The 25,354-nt window shown below is 34.7% G+C and overlaps 1 protein-coding gene across 1 annotated transcript in view; it reads right to left on the reverse strand.

The window, feature by feature from the left end:
- The window catches only part of PSMD14 (proteasome 26S subunit, non-ATPase 14), a 46,441-nt gene that overhangs the window by 7,015 nt on the left and 14,072 nt on the right, over nt 1-25,354 (reverse strand). The window contains exons 5-9 of the mRNA XM_030951993.1: nt 17,016-17,087; nt 16,571-16,690; nt 15,439-15,509; nt 14,317-14,467; nt 2,437-2,544 (exon numbers count right to left, since the gene is read on the reverse strand). Of these exons, the coding sequence (XP_030807853.1) occupies nt 2,437-2,544; nt 14,317-14,467; nt 15,439-15,509; nt 16,571-16,690; nt 17,016-17,087 (522 nt within the window). The remainder of the gene's footprint in view (nt 1-2,436; nt 2,545-14,316; nt 14,468-15,438; nt 15,510-16,570; nt 16,691-17,015; nt 17,088-25,354) is intronic.

The following is a 25,354-nucleotide window of genomic DNA, read 5'->3' on the forward strand; positions in this document are numbered from 1 at the left end:
TATTTCCTTTTACATTTATGACTTCAGGGTGAATTGTATTAATATTTGGGTAGGTAAAATTCTATGATCAATCCTCATCACAACTAATAGAGTCTATTTTCAAATAGAATTTCACATATGAAGTTTACATTTATGAACAAGATGGAATAAATCATACATAAATATGCTGAATTAGTGATAAATCTTCTGTTTCAAGCATTCCATCTATTTAAATTTAAATATGTATTTACAGCTATACAAAATGAATGTGTATTTGCATCCTGTGCAACTTAATATTTCAGCATTACAAAATTATCTGTATGAAAGCTGAAAAAGTTTTCATACATACATTTTAAGCAGTTTTCTATTGCAAACACATATACAAGGATAAAAAACTACTCGAAAGGTTACGAGAATTAGCACTTACATAAAATCATTACTTGTGCAACTTATTTTAATTAAACTTGTAAAATACAGATTTTATTATCAGTAACAGAATTTATAGTTTAAACTATTAACAGTAAGTAATTTCCACTGCCTTTTTCTTATCCCACTCAAAATGACTGCGTATGAGGTTTTGGCGTTTGTGTATAAACTCATGTGTAGATATTTAGGAAATTTCCTCAAGCTCTTAAAGTTTGACAAACAGGTTTGCCTTCTCCCACTATTCTCTCCCTTTCCTCCCCCCTTCCAGAAACTACCCTTTAAAAGAGTGGGCAAATGTAAAAGGTAAACAACTGTAAAAAAGGCTGTTGATAAGGGAACTCAAGAAAAAAACTTACAAAAAGGGAGTGAAGCCAAGGCATGTACTACTGTATTATTCTTCTTCCTGAGATTTTAAGTAGTGCCTTCTAAGTAATTCCTGCTTCTAGCCCAGCTGAAATCAGTATTTAGTTTGCTTCTGTCCTCAACTGGGTCAGAATTTTATTCAAGGTTTAAAATAAAAGTAAAACAACACTGAAAGAGCTCTTGCAGCTTTAGGAACAGATTACCATTTAAAATTATTATTTTTATCATAACAGTGACATTTGCAACAGCTCATTGCCAGCTTGCAAAAAATCAACACAAACAAAAACTACCCATTTTAATAACAGAAACCCAAAATCTCATGGCCAAAATATGCCACGCTGTAGTGACAGTGATCTTAAAATAATGAAGCTGAACAATACTGCAGGGATTTCCAAGGGAAAGCATTACACATGGTCTAGAAAAGCCCAGCTAGAAAAGCCCTGAAACATGCAAGCATGGGCTTGCCTACATCCAATCAAGAGTATTACCTGCTTATTTCATACTCATTATTGTCTGCAGTTTTGACCAATTCAAAAATCAAAAGTAAAACACAGCCTCCTGAAGCAGACATTCTTTAATTTTAAGATGCCTTTTTGCTAGCATTTTTATTAACAGCAAAGAGTTTCAATGTAGTAGTAACAAAAAAACCAACTTATCTTTCACCAGATAAGCATATGGTGGTCTAGGACTTCTCAAAGGATGGCTCTCTCAGAGCACAAATTCAGCCATTATTTCAGTTCTGCTCTGACTAGTGGATGGTCTTTTTCTTGGATGTTTACCTAGCAAGATATTACTTCTATTGTTCAAGTAATGGAAACAAAAGCAGGAACTGGCCTTCATGGTTTCAAGGACACATGCCTTTAGAATCCATAGTAAGGGGGAAGAGTTTTTAAAGGAAAAAACAGTGAGGCAGAAGAATGACAGAGATAAAAGCATTAATCACTCCAGAGGATACTTAGTTCAGGATAGAAGCTATTTCTCAAAATAAAGGCTTACTTCAGTGAAGATCAAAACTTTTGTCTTTTTAGTGAAAGTCAACTTCAAAAATCAAACTTTGAATATTTAAGTTTCACAAATGTGTATTCAAAAGAAACATTACAGCAGAAGCCAATCAAGCATCCATTCTATCCAATGAATACCTCCTCCACCATTTTTTCAGCAAATCACTGCATTACATAAAAATCGGGGATTAATTATTTAAAACACAAGGTTTAATCTAGATTACATAATAAGTAAGAACCTCTAGAAGCTTACAGTAAAAAGAAAAGAGAGAACTTTTTTCATAATTTATTTGTGAGTAACTTAACTTGAAGAAAGATGAGATGTTGATAAGCAGCAGTTTTTCAGCAGGACTGAAAACAGCACTTGTCTTGCATCACATGTTATGTCATCTATTGTCACTTTCAAAAGTTTGCATTTCCATAAATTTATACTTCAATCTTTGCTGCACACATTAAATACATACATTCACACTTGGGTAGCTAATTTAGGGCTCAATTTTAAACCGCTCACATACACATGTCCATTGATGAATCACATCAATTATAAATCCATGTGGAAAAATGCAACAGAGAGAACAATAAATTTGTAACCTACTGTTTTAAGTACCTTTCCCAAAAATTGATAAATAAATCTTGCAATTTACAGGACTAGCAGCACTAGGTTTACCTGGATAGATGGCTTGTTTAGGTGACCCAGATTTGAAGTTGTTTGTCGTGGTTCATGTCCTAAGACCATCATATTAGCATTGATCAATCTGAAGGCATCAATAACAACCTGTAAAAACAAGATGTCAAGTCAATTCTTTTTAGAAAATGCAACTAATAGAGCCAAGCAACAGTGGACAAGGCACAATCAACTCTCATCTGTTTTTGGCCTTTATCCAGAAAATCATTTAATTATAATATTAATAAAAAAGAACCTCCTGCTGGCTATGTGATCAGCACACTACAACTGCCTTGCATTGTAAGGTGACACCAATTATTACCTTTTCCATGGAACTGTAAGTTTTATATATATTATATCACCATATAATATTGAATTTTATGTGCACTTACTCTAAGCCTCAAAACTATGCATATGTTTGTCACCTAAATCTTATCCAATCAAAATGAATGACAGAGAGAGACTAGAACTGAAAGTGAGCACAAGCTAAGGGACCAAGTCTAAAGCCCAGTCCTGTCACATCAATTATACTACCACAATACTTGAAATGACAACAAAATTATAGCCAGCAAGGAACTTGCCCCATGTATTCCCTTCTAGTCAGATGCTTTTTGCTTCTTGTGACTACGAAAGGGTCTATAAACTGTCTGATGGATTAAAAAGTCCTTGTCAGTGTCATGCTCAGGAGTAAAAAATAGAGTAAAAGAAAACCAAGGTCATTTATGATTTAAAGGTGCATGGTAGGCAGTATTCAGTGCTATTTTATTGCAAATAATGTAAACCCATCACTGATTCTTACTCTGTTCTGTGCTAAATTTGTCTATGAAAATTTTTGCAAAGAGAAATTCATGTCCCATGCAATAAAACCCCCACTCCTGTCCAAAACCTATAGGAGCTGAGACAGACCTAAGAACCTACACTCAAACCCACTCTTACTGTGCGCTGACCAGCACAGGTTTGTAACTACAAGAATAATTCTTGTTAGGTTCCAGTCTTTTAACTGGACCAGTGCAGGTACAGACTTGAACGTCCAATAAAACAGTACCAGTCAGACTTTGCAGGCATCTTGTCTGCATATCTTTGGAGAGTTATTAACTTAAATCTCCTTTTAACAGCTTTTCTATAACGATTTTTATTCTTTTCTTCTCTGTACTATGAGTTGGACAACAGAAGCACTTACATGGCTGGTTTGATATTTTGAGGAATTAGACTTGAACTTTGTTTACGCTGAACAAACAAGAAATCAACCACTGTCACTGAAAGTCTGCAGAGAAATTGACACAGTCTCCCACCTTGTTCCAGCATTTTCCTCTCCATTTACACAAATATTAATAACTAAATAATGTGTAGTTTTTAGGATTAGAAGGAAAAACACTGAGGTCCTTCATGTGGAAACGAAATTAATTGGCAAGTATTTATAACAGAAAAAATAATCAGGTGTAAACAGAAAAAACCCACAAACTTATCACCAGTTGTGATTTACTTTTGAGACCCAAGTGAGACAGCGGTGTTGACTGAGTGCCACTAAGGGCTATGGCTTGGTCTCTCAGCTGCTGGCCAGATCCACCTGCATATGCCATGTTTTCAAACTGCTTGCAGAAATCCTTCCAAAAAAGATCTTCGTTATTAACATTGTTCACTTGTGACCCAATTAAAGTGAGTTACCAGTGATTTTTTTTCTTGACAACAAAAAAAACACAATTCAGATTTAGAATGCAGCAGAAGTATGCTATCTGATGCCAATGCTCCAGAAAAAGGAATTACATTTAGAATAATTCTCAAAAATATTTAAAAGTCACTATATATCTATACATTACTTCTTATAACATAAGGAGTAATTGGTTTTTTTTTTTCATTTTTTACAATTTTTCTCTTAGAACACTTGTGACAAGCTTTTGTATGTATCTTTGTATTCCAGATGCTCCAATTTATCAACATCTGGAAATGCCCAACCATAACAAACAGGCAGTATAAATTAAAAAGTCAAGCAAAGCAAGCCAAAAAAAAAAAAAAACCCAAAAAAAGCACACCAGCAGTTCTCCAGAGACTAGCTAGATAATGGAAAAAAACCTAAGCAAGCAAAAATTTACCCTGAGGAGCAAGAAACATGAACTTGGAAGTATACCAGAATGACAAGGAGTTGCTTTATAGCTTACTAACAGCCCCGCTTCTAGACCTGAATTTAACTGAGAACTTTACTAGACGATGTTGAGCTTATCCAGAAAGAATGGCATTGTCCAGCATAGATTTGTTTTGGGGCTTGAGCCATGTAAAATAAAAATATTATTAAACTTTTTTTACAAGAAAATTCAACATTTTGGTTAGAGTTTTCAGATTAAAATAAATAAATTTCACATTAAAATATGAGAACAAGTTCCTGAATTAGTTATGAGTGATACTGAATATTGCTCAAACATCTTAATTCTGACCAGAACTAACTCTCATTATGTTTTGGGTACAAGCAGCATGGGAATGCACTGCACTCTATCTCTCCTCCTGAAGGAATGACATACAAGTATTTCCTAAGTAGAACAAATATAAATTTAACAGAAAGCAGTATGAAAAACTGAAATCACAAATACCAAATATTATGCTTTTAAAAGGGATAAAATTACAATTCCTACAATCTCAGAGGGGTACACAAAGTAGATGTGCAAATGCTATTTTTCATCTTAGTTGCACTCAGATGACCAATAGTAACTAAATACTTTAACTACACTAAGATTAAAGGAATTTGCTGCTATCACTATAGCAACCATCTTAAAGAAACTAACATGCTCAGCAACCTGGAGGCTAAATTTAGACCTAATACACAATAAAAACATAAATACAACAATAAATTCTACATATAATTTTTATGAAATGTAGTTGCTTTTTTCATAGCGAGCATAAATCAGTCCTGCCTTTAGAGGATTACATAAAAATAAATAGACTCATTAATGTCCAGTGTACTAATGAGCAATGGGTGAAGTAGGTGTTAATTATGCCACAGTAAGATCCAAGAAAAAAGCCCCAGTGAGCACTTGGAGGTGTGTACAAGTCTCCTATCTATGTTTGTGTATTTCGAAGTACAGAATTATATAGACTGATGACAGAAACACGGTCACCCCCTATTCTATGATGGAAACTTTAGACACAGTATTTTGAACAAAGAACTTCTAAGGATTAATTAAACCCAGCACAAATCACACCGTTGCTTAGATTTTTGTTATAAAATGTCACTATTTCCCAACTAAGAATTTTAAGCTTTCATTGTACTTAAATTACCTACATAATATAATACAGCATGTATTCTTCTACTAAAAATTTGTTTCCAAGCTTCATGCTAAATTCCTTTCCTAAAAAGACATTAAAAAGTTAACCAGAAGTCTATGTTATTGGGATGTTTTCCAGAAATTTGAAGGTAATTTTTTTTAAATGCACTTCCATAGTGCAACTCTTTCACCACTCTGACCATTTAATTTTTCCTTGTGTAAGTGTCTCCAGACTTTTCAGAGGTCATTTCAACAGCAGACAGCTTATAACAAAACCATTAGCAGTTTGGCTAGCTTAAGGAAACCTCTTACTTTCCTTTTTTGTTTATTATCACTGCATGAATCTGCAGCATATGAGAGTTTATAATTTCTCAGGCTTGTTAAATTCATGTTAAAGGTCTGTTTTCTTGTTGAATAAATTTTGTTCATATAATGCTGCCTATTTCATATACTGAGTCTTTAATAGCACCTTTGGTCTATGCGCAACTCACAGATCAAAACAGAGGACTAAAATAGGGGTTGATGATGCTATTTACATGTGTGATTCCTGCTGTCTTCTTGTTAGTAGCTTTAATATAATAGAAGACCTTGTCTGTTTTGTAATTAACACATCTTTACTGGAGAGATATTTGGAAGTGATTGCTGTGAATATACTGGTTAGTAAAATAAACACAATCACACACCACTTTCTGTTATCAGACAAATTTGTGAATTGTACACATTATACTCCAGATCAACAAACTGTGATATAACAGCCAAGTAGAAGACACATTTATATAACCCTTTATTTTTCTGAAAATATGTATTCAATCTGACCTTGCAAATATAATTAGCTTGTGGGATGTGTGGATTTCAGTACCATGGATGCTTTACTAATTGCAGTTCTTGGAAATAGATACTAAATATTTGGAAGCTGCCAATACAAAATAAAAACTGCATCTTTTTGTACATCTGTCTTAGCTTCAAAATGCATAATAATCTAAAAAACAATAACTATACAGCATTTTCTTTAGCACTTGCCTGGGGTCAACAGCCCACACTAGAGTCCATAGAATCTATTTTTAGGAAGAAAATACACTATTATGTCCTGTGTAAATTTCAGGACAGCTATAATTAATACGATTAAAATTTACTCACAATCTAAGATGAGCACTGGACACCTCAACTGCTAGCTAGACAAAAATCTGGCCGCTTATAGTTTCCACACAGTTATTAAAAATAATGACTTGATGAAAATTTAGGGTACTTAAGTAGCCAGACTTTTTTAGCTTCTCCTGAAAGTGTGAATGCTGTCACTCCCTAGTTTCTTATAATCAGATACAGATAATACTTGAATATTATCAGTTACTCTGAAACAGTCATCATAACTTTGTGGGGTATTAAAAAAAAAGATTAATTCAAGAGTACTTTACACACTTGATTCTTAAATCCCTCCAATATTAAATATCCAAACAATACTGAATGAAATAGCTTTGTTTTTGAAGTTCCACTATATTTTAGTGGTGAACTTCAGTTAGGCGTAAGTCAGCCTTTGTTTTTTAAATTAAAAAAAAAATCTAACATCAATATTTTTCCAGTGAAGAATCTATGGCATATGGTGACTATCTTGAAAAATGCATTGTATCCTTGGAATTCAAATAGTGATGTATTGTTTATGCCATATGTTTATGAACAAACATACCAGTGCTTAAAGACAACTGCAAAGGATAGAGTGTGGTTCTGCCAGGTGTGGAAAAAGAAGTAATGTCCCATCTAAAATCTCTTTTATCACCTGCAACTGACCTGTTATCAACTGCTTAGTTTGTTTCTAGATTCTTTAAAAATGAAATGGAACACGTGACCAGAGAAGTGCAGCTCAGGTTTATAACCATTTCGTTATTTATGCTGCCATGCACTGTTAGACAACTACAAGTGAAGAACATCTTCTGTCCCCTGCAAGCCCACAACATAAAAAATTCAAAGAAATCGTACTTTTTATGCCATTTCCAATGAAAAGCACTAAGAACTGAAACTGACTCATGCCAAATGCATATCACTGAATTGCTGTGATTGTGAGTTTGAAGTTTGCAACATGGAAATTATTTATAAAATGTCAATTTTAGCTCTGGAAAACATATTCCTAGGAGTATGTGCATTTTCCTTCTCTATCCTTGGAGAATTATTTACTTGTGGTCAAATCTGCAGTACAACTTCAATATCCATACTGGAAGGGGAAGAGAACTACAGCATAATACATTTATCTTGACAAGTGAGGGCATGCATCCATAACTCCCATGTAGCTGAGCCACAAGTTTTAAAGCTATATGCTTTAATGAAGATAAATGGACTATTCTACATCCACCACAGCAAAAGGAAATTAAACATTTAATACTTTTCAATTAAGTCTTAGAACTTTCTGTTTTAGGGAAGGGCATGAACTCAAGTAACCTATGTAAATGGTTCAACAGGTAAACATACATGACTTAATTAAATCAGAAGTCCAAAGGACATTACAGAACAAATTCTGGAACACTAGGATTGATACTAACAATTTCAGCACTCCATTAAAAAAATAGGAGGTAAAATATGCAAAATATGTGAATCTGGATATGCATCACCACTCTAGAAAATGTAAGAAAACAGTGGTGCACTGGCAGTAATAAAACTATGTAGTTTATGCCTAGGTTTACACAGCCTGAACTGAAAACACCAAGTGGCTCACACTGTGATGCAGACACAATTCATCTCCCACAAATATGATTCTCCAAGCAAAGGAACATCAATCTTTACTGAATCAACAGTGATCAAACCCAGCACAAACATACAACTTCCTTACTCTCCAAACCAGGCTCCTATGGAAACTCAGTTCTTGCCTAGATCAAACCACAATGTTTCTGTCCAGTCAATGGCAAGAAATAGCACTTTACTGTGAGAGTATCTAAATGTACTACACACTGTGCATAATGTCCAGAAAGGTACTCTTGATACATCAATCAAAATTACAAAGTTAGGTTATCCATTTTAAATTTTTTCCATCTACAATAGGAAAGTATTGGCAAATCCAGTTCTAACACTGGAAGTTGTTCCAGGTATAAAAGATTCTGACAAAATTGTAGGCATCATGTTTTAAAATACATTTTCCTCTAAATGCTATCTGCATAATGATTCACAATGGACACATCTCCAAAGTAGTGACAATACAGTCAATTCACTGTTTTGTTTAGTTGTTTTTAATTACTAATTTCAACTGTGTTACTTATTTTTAACAGTACCCTGAAGACCATTGAATTCATTTGTGTCTAGGGAAGACTAAGTCCAACTGAAGATCAAGACAAGTGCATGAAGTGGGGAGGAGAAGTTACGTATATTAAAAAAGTCTTGTTAGGTGGCTCCAATCTGCTTACACTTCTCACAAACTTAATTCTTAATGGGTTATTTTAAATTTCAGAATTACACTAGCGTCCCCACACATCTCGCTTCAAGGATTGCTCTTTTTCTGCCTTCTTAAAAAACAAAGCCTCTTTAAATCCTGTGGTTAATTCAAACAAAGAAAAGAAAAAGACAAGTTCAAAGGAAAAACAACAGCACTTTGATAAAAGAGTGGAGTTTTACAACCATGCAATATTTCAAAAAATTGGTGTAAAACATGCTCAGTTGAAGAAAATCTTGTAGCTAGATGGTAATTCCAATATTCAGGAAATTAATTGTTAAATTGCTGTCTGCTACTGGTTTCCGTATTTTAGACTAACAAGTAATTACCAAATTATGAAACCATTCACACACACATTTGTCTTGATGAACTGGGAAGATTTGCAGCACAAAAACAGAAGTCACCAATCTGAAGCAGTGTAATACACAGGCCATTTAATCTAAACTGGAACATAAAAGTAGCAAGAGATCAAAACTACTTGGAAATCACTATTTTATGGTCAGCATGCAGCAGAACGACCATCTATTACTCTGAAGAGAAACCTGAAACCAGGTATTAACAGACCCATAATGCTCATATACATCACTAATTATGCACAGGTTGCCACTTAGATTTACAAGTACCAATGGACAAAAAAGGGGAAAGAGGTTGCTAAAATACATCCTCCAGCTCTCCTCAGGGTTTTCATTTGTATAAAGAGAATAAAACAAGCATGTATCTTTCTCTCTCTCTAGCACAATAAGAGTAACTTTTTTCATACTTCAAAAATTACTAAAATAACAAATTATAAAGTTCAGCACATTTTTTACTCCTTTTTGAATAAAATTCTAAAGATCTTATAAGTTGAACAAAAGAAAGCAATTTTCAACTACCAATTAAAAAGAAACTGCCTGCACAAAATGGCTTCAGAGTACAGCCCACATTCTGTCCCTTTGAAGTAAAAAACCTTCCAATTCCTGAAGAGGTTGCTTGGACCACAGGACAAGGTTCTTCAATGATGTATGTGGCAGGAGGCAGCAGAAATAAACTGAAAAGAGCAGCTGCTGACCATATGCATACAAAGGGAAAAAAACAACTGCAAGAAAAATAAAATATTGGAACAGGAATTGGCATAAGGCTGCTGAATCTCAAGACCCAAGCAGACAAAACACTAAGTGAGCTGATCTGAACTCAATGTTGAAACTGTGCTCACCACAAATTTGGGCTAAATGATCTATAGAGATCAACTAGAATTACTTTAATTTACCAGGCTATTTTCTTTTACTATCTGAATGAGTTTAAGGTAAGGTTAAAGTACCACAGCAAAATCCTCTTATGAATGTGGCAGGATCTGGTTTTAAGCACAAGATTAGGATGCATAGCATACTTGTTTCTATCTGTCTGAGGTGACTGAAACAGAATTTATAAAAAAGTTATTGCAAAGACACTCAGCAAACAATTAAAAAAAACAATTTTGTCATAAACCAACAGATCTTCTTACAAATATTACAGACAGTGCCTTGCTAGAAAAAAATATGGTTTAACAGAAATGAAAGTTTGCTGTGTGAGTAGGAGATTTTGCTACCAACCCTGCTAAACACCACAAGTGCCAACAAGTTTCTCAGATGCACAAAATGGACTTCTGACAATTTTGGATATTTTATCGATCCTTATGCAAGCAATTATTAATCAAAGGAAACCAGTTAACTCCCTCAGAAGAACAAAATATTTTAAATGGTGACTTTATTATAATAAAGATCCAAAGTTTTAAACAGGTCAAAAAAGAAAACACCACCCTTTTTTAAAAAATATTAATTTAACAATACAGAGAGTGCAATGCAGTAAGTTAATGCTTTTGGAGTTAAAGCTACTATGTTACAGTGGGTTTAATATAGTTATATTTTCCTTAAGAGGTGATGAACAGCTGCTAAGTTAAGGTCCAAAAAACCACATTTATTTTTAACATTTGGCAAAGGTTTATGGTTCTCTGTACAGACATTTCAAAGTGTATGTTAGAAATAAATATGAAATGTCAATATTTAGCTTTATTCCAGATCTTTAATGAAATTACTGCTTCTGTGAAATATGTATTACTTCTAAATATGTATTACAGCTTCCATTGCACAGATTGGAAAACTGTAGGGGATAAAAGAAAAGTTTATTAATAAGTATAAAATGAAACAACAGCTAGCCAGGTTGCCCCATAGGCCATATTTCAGCATGCTTACTTTGACTTAATTCAAAGAATCAAGCTGAAAAAAAAGTCAAAACAATGCTTTTCCTTTCTGGGTTCTGAGACCGCTGACCTTCAGATAAAACTCACTGGTCTGTTGCGAGTTTATTTTACAGACAACTAGAGCACAATTAGCCTAAATATTGCAAAATATGGTACACAGACATGACAAAAATCTAATTTGTATTCAAGAATATGTATGTAGAGTAATTTGGAATTACTTGTCCTTCATGCATTCTACTATATTTATGCAAAAAATCCCAGTCCTAAAATGGTCATTAAAGCAGTTGGCATTTAATCCACAGATCTATATGAGGGGGTTTATTTTTATATAAGGATTTTATATGACTTTTTATTTTTGCTCATTGGCTTTAAGACATAAAATGACTGGTTTGTTTTTTTTAACTGATGAGAATTACAGGTATATTTATTTTTAAACTGCAATCATACATCCCTGTGCTATGTAGAAAACGTGTATGGAGACAAGGTAGTTAACAAAGAAGTTAACAAGTTTTCATTTTCTACAGTAACGGGGCAAACTGCTTTTTAATGTTTTAGCCAGTCAGGGTGAACCTGAGATTCCTCATCAGAATTCACTGCAACTTCCTGACACATGAAAATAACCTCTGCCCCAGTTATTCTTCACTAACACAGCCATGACTGCTTCACTGACCATAAACTATGGCAATTTATATGGGCATGGACCTGCCCTGAGGCAGCTTTAAAATTAGCTAATGTGCTATTTTGGGCTTTGCTTTTAAATACATTTAATCTCAGACAAAACATGCCATATTAAAATCTTCTATGCCACATGTTCACTATATTTTTTTGCCAGACAGTCCTGCTAGTATAAGGTATAATGAGTAATGATCTTGGACTCACGTAGCTAAAGCTCACCAGTATAATGGTTACTACACCAGCAAAATTACCTCTGCAAGTGGCTCTTCATGCTGGCAAATGCAGATACTTTCCTGAAATAGGCTGAGCTCGGGCTCTGTAGCACACAAAGAGGCTCTGGGTGCCATGTTAAGTTAGCCAGGCACTGGAACCTCACCTGAGAAACACCCCTTGAACAATAACATATCTGCTCTTCTCTCAGTTCATTGACAATCCAAACACTTTTTAGTGTAAGTGATCTTGCCAAGCAGGATCATAAAACTCGAACACATTCCACATCTTCCAAATCAAGAAGTTAATTACAAGTGGTATTCATAATTTGGGAGATTCTTTTTATTTCTAAGCTTTAAAGGATGCACTTGCCAGAAACATGACAGATGTAAATTTTTTTTAACATGAAACCTGAGAACGTAATTTAATCTGACTGTAGCAGCTAAAAATGTGTATGAAAAACAAACATTACAAGACTTCCAGTAATCTCAAGTACTGGCAGCAATGCCATAAGAGCAGCTGTAACTGAGAAATGCTTAGATGGACAAAAATTTATTCACATTCAAAATAAATATGCCAAAGATTACTTTAGTGAAGATCTCAAAGATCTCAAATCTAGATGTCTCTGTCAAACAACAGTGGCAATAAAATTATTATAAAAAGAAGCACTTAGTGAGCAAGTGTGCAGTGGGACTTATTGGGAGGCTTTTCTTCTTAATGGATTTAATAGCTCGTGAGATCTAAATTAATTACTAGTAATAGTCTTGACATTATTTTTTGACAAAACAAAAAGAATCCTATTTCAACATTTCTACTGGAGTGGGAAAATAAAAGTTCTAGGAAAAATAAGTTAGGAATAATTAAGTGTTCTACTGCATCTTACCCCCCACCCCCCGCAAGACTATCTGTATTTTCTTCTACTCTTTAAGCAATTTTAAAAGGAACAAAATTTATACAGATGTCTAATATCTTCAAAAAACCAGAAGCTAATAATTTTTCAATTGTCTGTTAAATAAACATATTTGCTATGAAATTCAGACTTTAAAAAAAAAAAAAACAAAACAACTGAAACAGCAACTGTAGCTTCAGAACATTCTGCTATGAAATTAAGTGAACTCATAGTGTTTGGTATCTTTAATAAGATCTGCCTCACAGGAAATATGGTAGTACAGTTTTATAGAAGATGAACACTTTTGAAATATTTATAAATTTACATGAATATCATCCATATATACCATGACGCATTTCAATAATTATTCTACAGTACAATGGGAGTGCATGCTCAAACAAAACACCTCAGCAGTATTTTAAAGCAGTAAACCACCTAGCCAATTTCTGTACGTTCTGTAGTTTTTCTAATCCACTCTCCCTGTGGTTGAGCAAAATCGAATTGCCTCTCACATTTGCAGACAGCTCTGTGAAGGTGATAATAGAGCTGCTCCCTGCTGTCATGAGGCAGGAAATAGGAAAATGGCATATGGGGCTAGAAAGAAATAAAAAGAGAACTAAACAAGAACAAAAGAGATTTCAACAAAGGACAACTATAACCCAATATGCTTTGCAAGTTAAAATCTCTTTTCATAATAATTTAACGTACTTAATCATTTATCTGCACACTTCTCAAAAATTCAAATGCTTGATATCAACTTCTCTGTAAAGTTTTATTGCCCAAAACATTTGGAATAGAAATTTTAATAAAAATCATCATATGCAATGCCTGCAAATCAATGCATTCTTAGTACCCATGTTAAGGGGCTGAACTGATTCCAATCTGTTAGTAATTGATCTCAGAATCTATAACTAAAATTTAATATATAAAACAATGTATACTTGGATTATTAGTTGCAAACCTGTTGAGTGACACCTGAATAGCAAAATATTAAGAGAGGATTATGATTGTTTATGTGTACTGACAATATCAAAGACTTCCAGCCTATTTAAGGACTACTTAGCTGCAGAACAAACTGGAAGTGATCTTTTCATTTACAATGAGATTCTGGTTTTAATTTTTTTTTAATACAGTATGGGCCTCCAAAAATCAAGTACTTACACATATTTACAGTACTTCTGTATTAAATCTTACTGAAGTACCTTAAAAATAAAAAGCAAGCCTACTATACCTTTCCTTTTACACTCTGAATGGGATCCACCACCACAGCAACAGCTCTTTCTGATAAGGCTTCAAAGCTCTGCTGAGTATTGATATCTACACCAGACAACCAACAGCCAAAGCCAGGATGACTATGATACCAACCAACTACCATCTCAGGTCTGAAACAAAGAGGACATTGAGATTTTTAAAACATAAACACTTATCACAAGAAGAAACAGGAACATATCAGAGCATAAATTATGATGAGCTGTGAAAAAAACACCATTAGTAATATTTAAATTACTCACCATAGTATGGTGAAAACATGGACATGAATAAATGTGACAAAAGAGGGTTATCATTAAGGGATACACATTAGCAGTGGTAGATCATGCTTTCAGTTTTTCACCCTGTTACCACACCTTCCCTGAACCAGTTTTTACCCTTTCAGCACTTGAGTAAATATCTACTCTTTAACTCCTTGGCGTCGAAGGTTGAATTTTCACGGCAGAAAGTCCATTTCAGACATGGACAACGGGAACCAACGGTGGGAAAGGATTAAATATCAATTAAACCAGCAGTAGAACTAGGAACTCAGTCAAAAAGCAATTTGCACTGTTCTGTTCAGCTGCTGAGCCTTTTGCTAACATGAATTTTGAAGTTTTTCCCACAGTAAAAGAATTTGAGCAAGCAGACGACAACTGTTGAGAGGTAGGAGTGAAATAAAAATTTGCTTAAATACTAGGATCTTTTGCAAAATTATTTTCCGTTTCTTTTCATTAAAATTGCTCATGAGTAAGCTATAAATTCAAAAATTTAAAAAAAATTATTTCAAGGGTTAAATCAAAAAATCAATCCTTTAAGCAGGCGCTGTGTAGTAATCGCCAATGCTAAACTGAGCAGCATTCTAATCTTTCTGGGTGATAATCAAAGCTGTAGATTTAACAGGAGTGACAATCTCCTGACAATTGAAATGCATGAGGGGGACTGAATCACATGCTATGCTACTCACCTAATTTTTGGGGCAATTATTTATTTTTAAACATTATTAATAGCCCTTAAATAACAAGTTTTGCAGAAAGCCAGCTGTTTCTTCTGAAAACCATGGAGGGAGTACTTGAGACTGTCAGCCCTCTTTACAGTGCCTTACCTTCCCGTCTGTTTCAGCATATCCAGCATTTTTGCTTGAAATACAGGATCAACTGCCTCCACACTGACACCCTGATTTAAAAGACAGACAAAAATCATAGTAGCTGTACGTGAATCAATATTATTAAAAGACAGACAAAAATCATGGTAGCTGTACAGGAAGCAATATTATCTTTTAACTTGTAACTTCACACAAACAAAAATATTCATAAGCATCTGTTTAAAAAGGCAACCTGAATACTTTAGTACTACATGACAGAACACCCTTAAATGCAAAATATAATTTTTAAAAATGTATATCAATGTGATTTTTTAAATGCTGAAAGATTATTTTGAATTGCTATTTAAGTAATCTTCACTATGAGTTAACATGATTAAATAGGCACAGGAAATCACTTTTTTCTCCTCTGTTTGGTCTGCAAACAGTGGCCTGTTGTTTGTCCCAAGTTCAGCTCTACATGTTTTATTGAAGATAAATATCACATATTGACTTTTTGTAGATTTTTATATTATGCACATGGATAAATTCAGGACAAAAGAATTTTAAAATTTCATGGAGTGCAGCTCTGAGTAACAAAGGAATTATCCCATGCCTGTTTCAAGAACATTTCATTCCAGTTACACAAAATAAAGCACCATAAATTCCAATTATGCCCCTTGACTCTTCACCTCTTTAATCTGTTCATAAAATGGATATTCTTACACAAAATTTAAACACTTTTTTTTCAAATCACAGAACTATCATTTAAGAGACATGCAACTAAGATCTGTCAAAGAGAGCGAGTTTGAAGTATATAGTACCATCACAATTAAGGGCATGATACACTTCTAATCAAACCTCTTACATTTTGAATATTTCTGCTAGCTCATACTGTATGAGTTTTGAAAGTTATCAATTTATAAGTGTTAAGTACTTAAGTACTAGCCTTCGCTCAAAAAGAAGTTTTGACTACATTTCTTTTTACTGAAACCCTTTAACCATTAGACTTGTTTGTATTATAACTCACAGCTTATAACTTCAGATTGCTTCAATGAGGTAAAGCACACAAACCTTTTAAAAAATATATTTACCTTAAGGAAAAAAAACCAAACAAGCAAATAAAATTATCAAGGTCTAGATGCGAAGAACTCACCGTTCCAGACTGTGGCATTGCAAAAACATCGATCACTCTCACAGTATAATCATCAACAAATTCCCCAAGCATCAGACCCATAACTTCCATAGGGACACCAGCACGACCATGCTTCAACATCTGGAATTAAGACCAAATGACACCATATGTTTAACAGAAGGTTCAAGTCTCATTTGAGGTAGTTTTTTCAGCCTTCGTTGATCTCTAGCTAATTTGCAACTTACAGCACTTTTGAAAACTATAACAAACTATAAAATAGTAAAAACAAGCCCAACAAAAGAGAACTAATTAAAATAAGTTTCTGAGGGCTCCAATCAGTATTAATTTATTTTTAAAATAAGCCTGGCCAGCACTTAGGCAACACAAGTCCATTAACTCTGGACTGCTGCCAGGTGCTCTAACTCTAGCATTATATTCAGACATAGTATGTACACAGAACACTTACTTTCAGCAGTGCAAGGGAAGAGATATAAACCTGTTCCGCTGTATCGACCGCAGGAGCATCTGTTGGTGGCCCCTAAAAAAAGAATAAACAATTATTTTCATCATCATTGTTATTCTGCAGTTTCTAAATATTTTCTTTTGTTTTGCATATTGCAAAACTTATAGAAAAATGCATATGTAATTGACTTAATGAGTTAGATGTAGTTGTTACAAACAAAACAAAAAATTGCACACCCAATCCCCAAACCCTTCTTTACAGCACTTTCTGTCACTAACATTTTGTAATAGGTCACCCAGCCATCATCCTATCCTGTCACCCCCCACCCCAAACAACACAGTCTAAAGAGCAATCTTACCAGAGACAGTCAAATATAAAGCAGGCAAGTGTTACACTGGATACAAACCTGTTACAAGCCATTCAGGCTAAGAGTAAGATAAGTTTCCATTAGTCAGCCCTGCTGCAATGCTAACCTTCGTCAGCTGTAAAATATGGCCAGTTCTCCAATTAACTATGTGTTTCTTACAGTGGTGTGAATGTAAATGCTGCTGGGCTAGCATGATTAACTGGCACCAACACAAACAGCAATTTCCCTTTGCTTCATCAGCTTTCAGCTAAAGAGGACTTGCAGATAAAGGCTATGGGAGTACTTTGCAGATACACTGGTACAGTGAGAGAAAAAACGGACCTCTGATCCCTAGGTGGAAAAGCTGTGAACAAAATACTTTGCTCTTTGCCTTATGAGTAGTTATTCAAAAATTAGCACAACTGTCCCAGGTGTGAATGATTGGTTGAAACAGGTTCTGTGCACTGTTGAAATTGAAAAACACAGGAGGCAGCAGTTTAAATATCTCTTTCTTGAGGAACAAGAGAAATATTGCTGTTATATACAGAATTCCACATGATTGTCCCTCATTACAGCCAATTAATGGTACATTCATTACTTTATTACCAAATTTCCACTGAAAAGACATAGCTTACTTCTGCATGAGGTGATGCAAACTTAGAAGGGCAACAAAGCAACTATGGAAAAAAAAAAGATACTCCATATCAAGTTAAAAGAAGAAAAATGGCGCCTTTACTGAACACTTTACAGATTTAGAAATTTGAGTCCACAGTTATAAGAAAAACTGGGGGAAAAAAAACTTTTGAATAAATTCTTAATTTTTCACTTCAAGTGAAACAATTCAACACAACATGCATTCTCATGACATCAAACAAGACACAGCGATCAACACAAGCCATTACTTCCTGAAGGTAAAACTGGATACTTAAGTAATCAACACATTACATTTGGACAGGAGTTATCCTTTCTGCATACTCTGATTTTCACACACACAGAAAAACATCAGACTTCAGAATAAAGCCTTAAAGATAGTAAGAAAATTCAGTTGTGGGGTTTTTCCCCCTTAAAGTCAGTGAATCAATGAGTTCTACATCCAATCTTTGTATTGTGAATCCAATCTTTGTATTTTGAAACTCACATATATAAATGGATCTGTCAACCATACCCGCTTCCTAAAAGCTTCAAACCTCCATTTCCAACTTTGATACTGCTGACCATCATCTCTCAATATTTGCCTTTCCTCACTTACTACTCACTCCTAATTCTTCTGTCATTCTGGTCTTTTCATCAGCAATCTTCCAGCAGGTTTCCCCGCCTTTCACCTTCCACAGTATTCTCACCAAAGGTCCATTTTTCATCAACCTCACCCTTTCATCAAGTATTTCCCTGGCCTAGCCTCAGCCCAAAAGTGAGATGCTCCAGTTGAGATGTGCTCCTCTAGCATCCACACTGAAACACACTAAAAGCAGTTCTTCAGAACATTTCCCAGAACCAGATGGACAGAGCACCTGCATCACTTATCCCAAATTTTCTGCAATTAAATTGACTGGCAAAGCTTCAAATGCCCAATCATTTTGCAATGCTGTTCCCATGGTTTTTTCTCCATAAACACGTCAGTTTACTTTTTAAACTCTATCTCTTCTACTTTAAGTCTATTCACTTAGAAGTGTTTGCTTAGAATTTGGAAAGCACAAAGATTCATGTTTCCACTTAATCAATCCAAAGAAAAAAGCCCAGGTAACCTGAGTTTTAATTTAAAAGTAACTTACTAGTTTGTTAACCAAACCCTTTTTTCATACATAATGCTCTCTCAATTTTCCACCAGTTGAAGACCAGAGATGGTCTGAAGGGAAGATAAAAATAACTAGTAACCTTGTGCTTTAGGAAGAGCCCTAATACCCATGCTGTGGTCACCAAATGCATTCTACACTTGCTGCAGATTTTGTTTAACATTTCACTGTAAGCAACCATCCCATTACACCATTCAGTAATTTTTAGAATAAAGAATAGAGTAATAAAAATCTCCCCCAGATTAGCACAAACAGTTCCATGATTTCTGGAAGGCTAATCTTGCTTTTTGACTGAGACTAGCTTCTCAAAAATCAGGAGGCTTGAACAGAAGCTTACTCCACAGACTATGGCTCTTGGATGAGCTCTCCTCTATGAAATTTCTAATGTTTGTTAAAATCACACTGACACCTGTCCTGCAGCTGACGCATTAATCAAAGCTCTGTCCTCTATATAGCTGCCTGTGCCCTCAACTTATAAAGCTTATTATTCAAAATTTTTCTCATTTTAGAGATCAGACAGTAGATTCACCACCTACAGGGAGGAAATAAATATTAATACATGTTGTTTCTATAACAAGGTAAATAAATCACCTTTAGTTTAAGTGAAGGTAGGAACTAAAGCAGGGTGTTCCTTATATTTCCTTATGATTTCTGTATTCCTTGGAGCATCCAAATGCTCATTTACCGTGATGATGGTGCAGAAGAGGGCATACCTAATATGATACTTCATCAAATCTTTAGGCATTCTATGAGATAAAATAGGGGCTTTTTTCAAAACTTACGTTGAATTCCCGTTGCCAGCACCAACAGTCAACAATTTATTTTCAGCATAGGGAACTCTGCTAATTCATAAAGGAATTCTTCATTGGTGCAAGCCAACTTGCTTAACTTTTGCTATCTTTTTAAAAGCCATAGTATTCACTGGGAAGGATTTTACATACTAAATGTGTTTAAATAGATATAAAAGTTACTACATTAAGGATTAGGAGGGATCAACAGCATAGTCACTGCTTCATATTAAGCACATGCAAGACATAGTAAAAATATCAAACATGAGTTTCCACTCTCACTGTGCAGTTCAACCAATTTACCTGAACTTGTAAAAATTAGCTAATGGTAGTACACAAGGCAGGTTTGCTAACTCTCAGTCATCTTATAAACACACAGCACATACCAAGTATTTCCTTGGTCATTGATGCTTCTTTGTGTGACCTCACTATCTCCTTTCCATCTGCTCTGTTCTTCTTATAGATTTTAATTACCAGCTAGACTATGGGAAAACTTAAGTCCTCACTGCACCATACCAATTATGTGTATTAATATTCATGTTAATATTCCTTCTTTTGTTTTTAATATCAATTACAATGAACTGCTCAAAAGAGTACTGAAATTCAGGAATCCTGAGGAGGAAATGATCCGTAGGTCAAGTTTCACGTTATTTTTCTATCAAAGATAAACTACCACACATTAGTATTTCTACAGAAAATTCTAAACCAAAGTTCATCAAATTTTTAACATAAAACCCCCAAAGATTTAACAGATAAAGCCAAATGGAACTTGGGTCTTCCAAGTAGTTTACTTGACTTTAGATGATTTGAAAACAGAGACGTTTGGAAATTGGAACCAATTTCTTCCATCTCTGATCACCTCCATTTCCACAAATGGCTGATAATGTAACACAGCCCTGGAGTGCCAGCCCCAGCTTCTGCGTGTTAGTTACACAGTATGTGGGAGCCACCTATGAGTTGTGTGTTTTGAGTTATTTGGCCTGTTTCTGGTAGTCTTTCACAAAAGTTTACGCATTTCTTTCATCAAGCAAAGAAGAAGAAAGATTTTATTAGCTAATCTCTACATGGAGGCAAATATTTTACACTGACCCTCCACAGCATGTGCTATTACCACTGTTCATAAACTTCACTGCCTGCCAACTTTAAAAAAGAAGCACCAGCCTTACGAAGCAGAGCACCAAATTAAATTAACTGGTATCAGGAACCCAGACAAGAAAGCGTTTGTGTCTGCAATGCAAAAGAGCTGCTGGTGGTTTTGGTTACATTATCATATTCAAAGGACAGCTATATCATTGCATAGTTTTGGAAGACTGTCCATCTCACTGCAAACTAGCGAATATTGCATACCTACAGCTTTATTGGATTCTTTCTTGGAGAACTGGAGAAAAATTAGATTTGGAAACTGCAAGGAATACTGAATGTTGTTTTTTCCAACCATGCATGTATAAGCTGGATACAGTAATTATTAAAATTAAATAACTGCTGTAAAAATACTGTTATGTGTTACTGAAAAATTAATGCTTCTTCTGAACCAGCTCTATGCTTTCAGTCACTGAAATGAGCTGCCTGATGGCCGCTTCATAAAACCCAACCAAGCTTTAGGATTGTTTTTGTTTAGAATGGCAGAATTCCAAGGTCAATAAAAATTGATAAAATTAGGTTACCACTATTCAAATAATTTTTTTTAGTAAGACTTGTAAGGGAAAAAGAATTGCATGCAAGTTATGGACAGAAAATTACATTGTAGTATTAAATTATGCATGTTACTATTTTTGTTTCAAATAGTTAAAGAGATGATCCAATATAAAAAGCAGTCCTTTACTTGGGTAACCCTTGCTGACGAAGTGTTAAAGGCATTTGCCATTCTTACAGGATAAAAACTAACGCCTTGAAGTGTTACCTACTCAGGCCTTTTAGCAAATTTGTTAACACTTTTAGGTATATTACTTCACCTTTCTCTTAGTGTGAACTGATATAAATTATTTAGCCAATTTTATTATTAAATGTGAACTTAAGTGTCATTTTAGAGCACTGCTCTTTATTTGTACTATTTTAGATTTATTCAAATAGTTAGAGAAAGCAGACTTGATTAATTACACAAGGAACTGAGAAATATTCCACAAATGGATACACTTTCCATTGTTTAAATGGATCTTAAACACTGCTCTGGTTTCATGCTAATAGCACATAAGGTGATTTTGAAATACATCATACTTGTTTCAAAGAAAACCCAGTTTTGCAGTAATAAAAATCCAAAGGCAGTGAACTTAAGTGCTGTAAAGCACATCTCAGCTTTAACGCACCAAACAACATATTACTGTGTAAAATAAAAGAATCATTACTACTGCTATTTATTTTTGTAACTGGAACAATTTTAGCACAAACATAGGACACACAAGCAAACAATGATTGCTATCATGTTTTATTTCTTTCCCAGTAAGCTAAGAAAGAACCTTTTAATAGTTTAATTTTGTGAGTATTAAACAACTAGTGTGAAAAACAAGCTGCATGTAAACTATTTCTACTGCCTCTGCTTCAATGACTAGCTGAGGCAACCTGTTATAGGAGGTGTTAATTGGCAATAGGAGTACAAGTCAGAAGCATGTTCCCCATCGTCCTAACCCAGCAAGGCTAGGTCATTAAAGTGGAAATGAATTCTTTCATGCCGACTTAACCCTTTCACTACATATTTTCAGCTGTTATATCCAAAGACAATTGAGAAAGATTAGCAAAAAAAAAAAGACACCCCCCTTGGATTACTTTTGAATTTATTAATCCCACCATTTTTCTTCACTACCCTTCTCTACCTCCTCCAGAACAAGTGTTATAGGTAAAGATGACATTTTATTATATAGGTAAGGGGGAGAAAGGCAACTGAAGTATAAATGCAATGACAATCATTATAAAATAATAATTTATCATATTAAAAGATGCACAGAAGGATGAGGCACCTGAAGTGAGCTTAAATCTTCTATTTTGTGGAGGTAAATTCAACTTTGTGTGTATAACTTGGTACAAGGGAAATAAACCTACAAAATACTAGCTGCAGAGAGGACAAACATGAGCAAGTGTGCAAAGGAGGTAGAGGTGTTAATGACAGTAAGACCTTCAAAGTTCTGAGTACCACTGCTCTTCTCTACTTTTTGCCAGTCAGTGGTACAACCTGCTGATATATGGATATAAAGAATAAGAAATTTCTTAGACCAGCACAGTGTTTTTTACACATTGCTAAACCTAAAAATTTAAGCAGAGTTGGAAATGTGGAACCATTTTCTTCCTGTACTGAGACAATACACTTCTGGAAATTACCAACTCATGTTCCATCAGTGGAAGTGAAAAAGGAAGCAAGGGATATTCTGGGATCTCAATGGTTCTAACAACTTTGTCATTACAAGCACTAAAAACCAGGTATTGCATTTTCTTCAGTACAGGAAATTAACATGATCAGTCATGACAGAGAAAACTATTGCGGTCATACAAAAATATTTAAAAATCAGTAAGCTCATTAAAAAGCAAAAGAAGTATTACTTGCATTGTGAATCACACACTAAAATTAGTAGCAATTTGAAATTTTATTGCTATTTTCAAGCTATTACACACACAATTTTGTAGTTAGTTCCACATCAACAGGATTAGATTTTGAAGCTACCATTATGTCTAAACAGTTTGTATGTTTAGGTCCATTTTTATGCCAATTATAAACAAGCATGCATAACAGACCACAAAATACCGTAAGTCTCAACAAACAGCCTAGATTTCTCGAAGGATCACATTGTCTTGTTACACCATATGTCAGATGAAATAAAAATTGCAGTAATACGTTTAGTCTCAGAGACTCCAAAATGCAGTAGGGATACTAAGGAAGTATTGTGGCATCAACTGCTACCTTAAATTGAAAAATCTCTGAAAAAAACCTCACCTTAACAGGCTAGATAAAAACCCTCTCAGTATGTTTTACAAAATTCTGTCTCCTAAAAAAAGCTTACCCAGGTTCACATTTACAACAGAACTCCACGAACAGCAATATAGATGGACTTGAAATATATAACATTTCCCATCTCCCTTCCTCTTCAAAACCAAAATTACAAAACACAGAACTTTGTATAGCTTTGAGCAGTTGGTTAAACGGGTTGGGATCATAAATTTGCCAACACCTCTTTGGTGCCGAGCCAGAATTTCACTACTTAGCTTTCTGCTTATTTAGGATTTTAGTTTCCGTGGGGTGGTGTTCTGTAGTTTTCTTTTTTAGGGTGTGGGGTGGGGTTTGGTTTGGTTTTTTGCTATGGTTTTGGCTGCTATGCTATGGCAGGAGGGTTGTTTCTGGCTCTTTTGGTTAATTGGTTGTCTTTTTGCCTTTTTTGGGGGTTTTTTGTTGGTTTGTTTGTTATTTGATTGTTTTTAACTAAGCAGAACTTCAAACAAAAATAGTCATTTAATGAGACACGTACAGAACATTATTATTAGAAATAAACGTTTACTACTCAATAATAACATGTATTCATGATGTAAAATTATATATATATATATAACACCTTGATGCAATTTGCAATAGTCAGACTTCCCACTATGTTCCCAACACAACTGTTATATGAAATGGCTGTTTAAGTGTAATCTTCCCTGGGTCAGTGTTTCATCTATCTTTACCCCATTTAATCTACACATTCATTGAGACACAAAACTCAAAGGGGTAGGTGTGCTTTATTACTGCAGTCAAAATTCCTTATCAAGCATAAGGACAATTTGGACTAAATGACCTTTAAATGCCCCTTCCAACCAAACCATTCTATGATTCTATGACAATGTCATAGAAAAAAGCCCTAAGATTAGGGACACAAACAAGTTCTCAGTAACACTGTGCATCTTTTTGAAAAGAGCTACTGTTTTTCACAGCCTCAATCTACTGGAAATAGAAAGAATAGGTCAATTTCATTCCAGAAAAAAGCCAGGACTAATCTGTTATCTACTCCCATCAACATTACAGAAGGTTTTGGGATTTAGAACTGAGAGCCTGAAGGCAGATGACAAGTCAGCACCTGTAATTTTGTCTGCCTCTTGTAGTCTTGCTTCAATGTAGATTTTTAATTACCTTATTCTAAACACAGTTCTGCCAAGAAGGCAGGATAGCCCTCAGCAGGTTCTGCCTAAGCTCACCCTAAAGTACACTTTGTGAGGCAAAGCAGTTAAAGATATCTCCTCAGTATAAAGAAGAATGCCCTGGGCTCTAGATATCTGTAGGTTCAGTGTTGTGAAAAGCTGGTCCTCTGGATACAAGCAGGTGAACTGGGAGACTCAGCGGCAAGATGCAGCAAGGTCAATTGTTTGCAACACTTAAAAAAACAACCAATCAGCCAACAGCCACCGGCCACCCAAACCACACCACTGTAACACAAAAACACTTCCAACTTCATAGGAAAACTT

The sequence above is a fragment of the Camarhynchus parvulus genome, chromosome 7, assembly GCF_901933205.1.
Source record: "Camarhynchus parvulus chromosome 7, STF_HiC, whole genome shotgun sequence".
In the NCBI taxonomy this organism is placed as follows: Eukaryota; Metazoa; Chordata; class Aves; order Passeriformes; family Thraupidae; genus Camarhynchus; species Camarhynchus parvulus.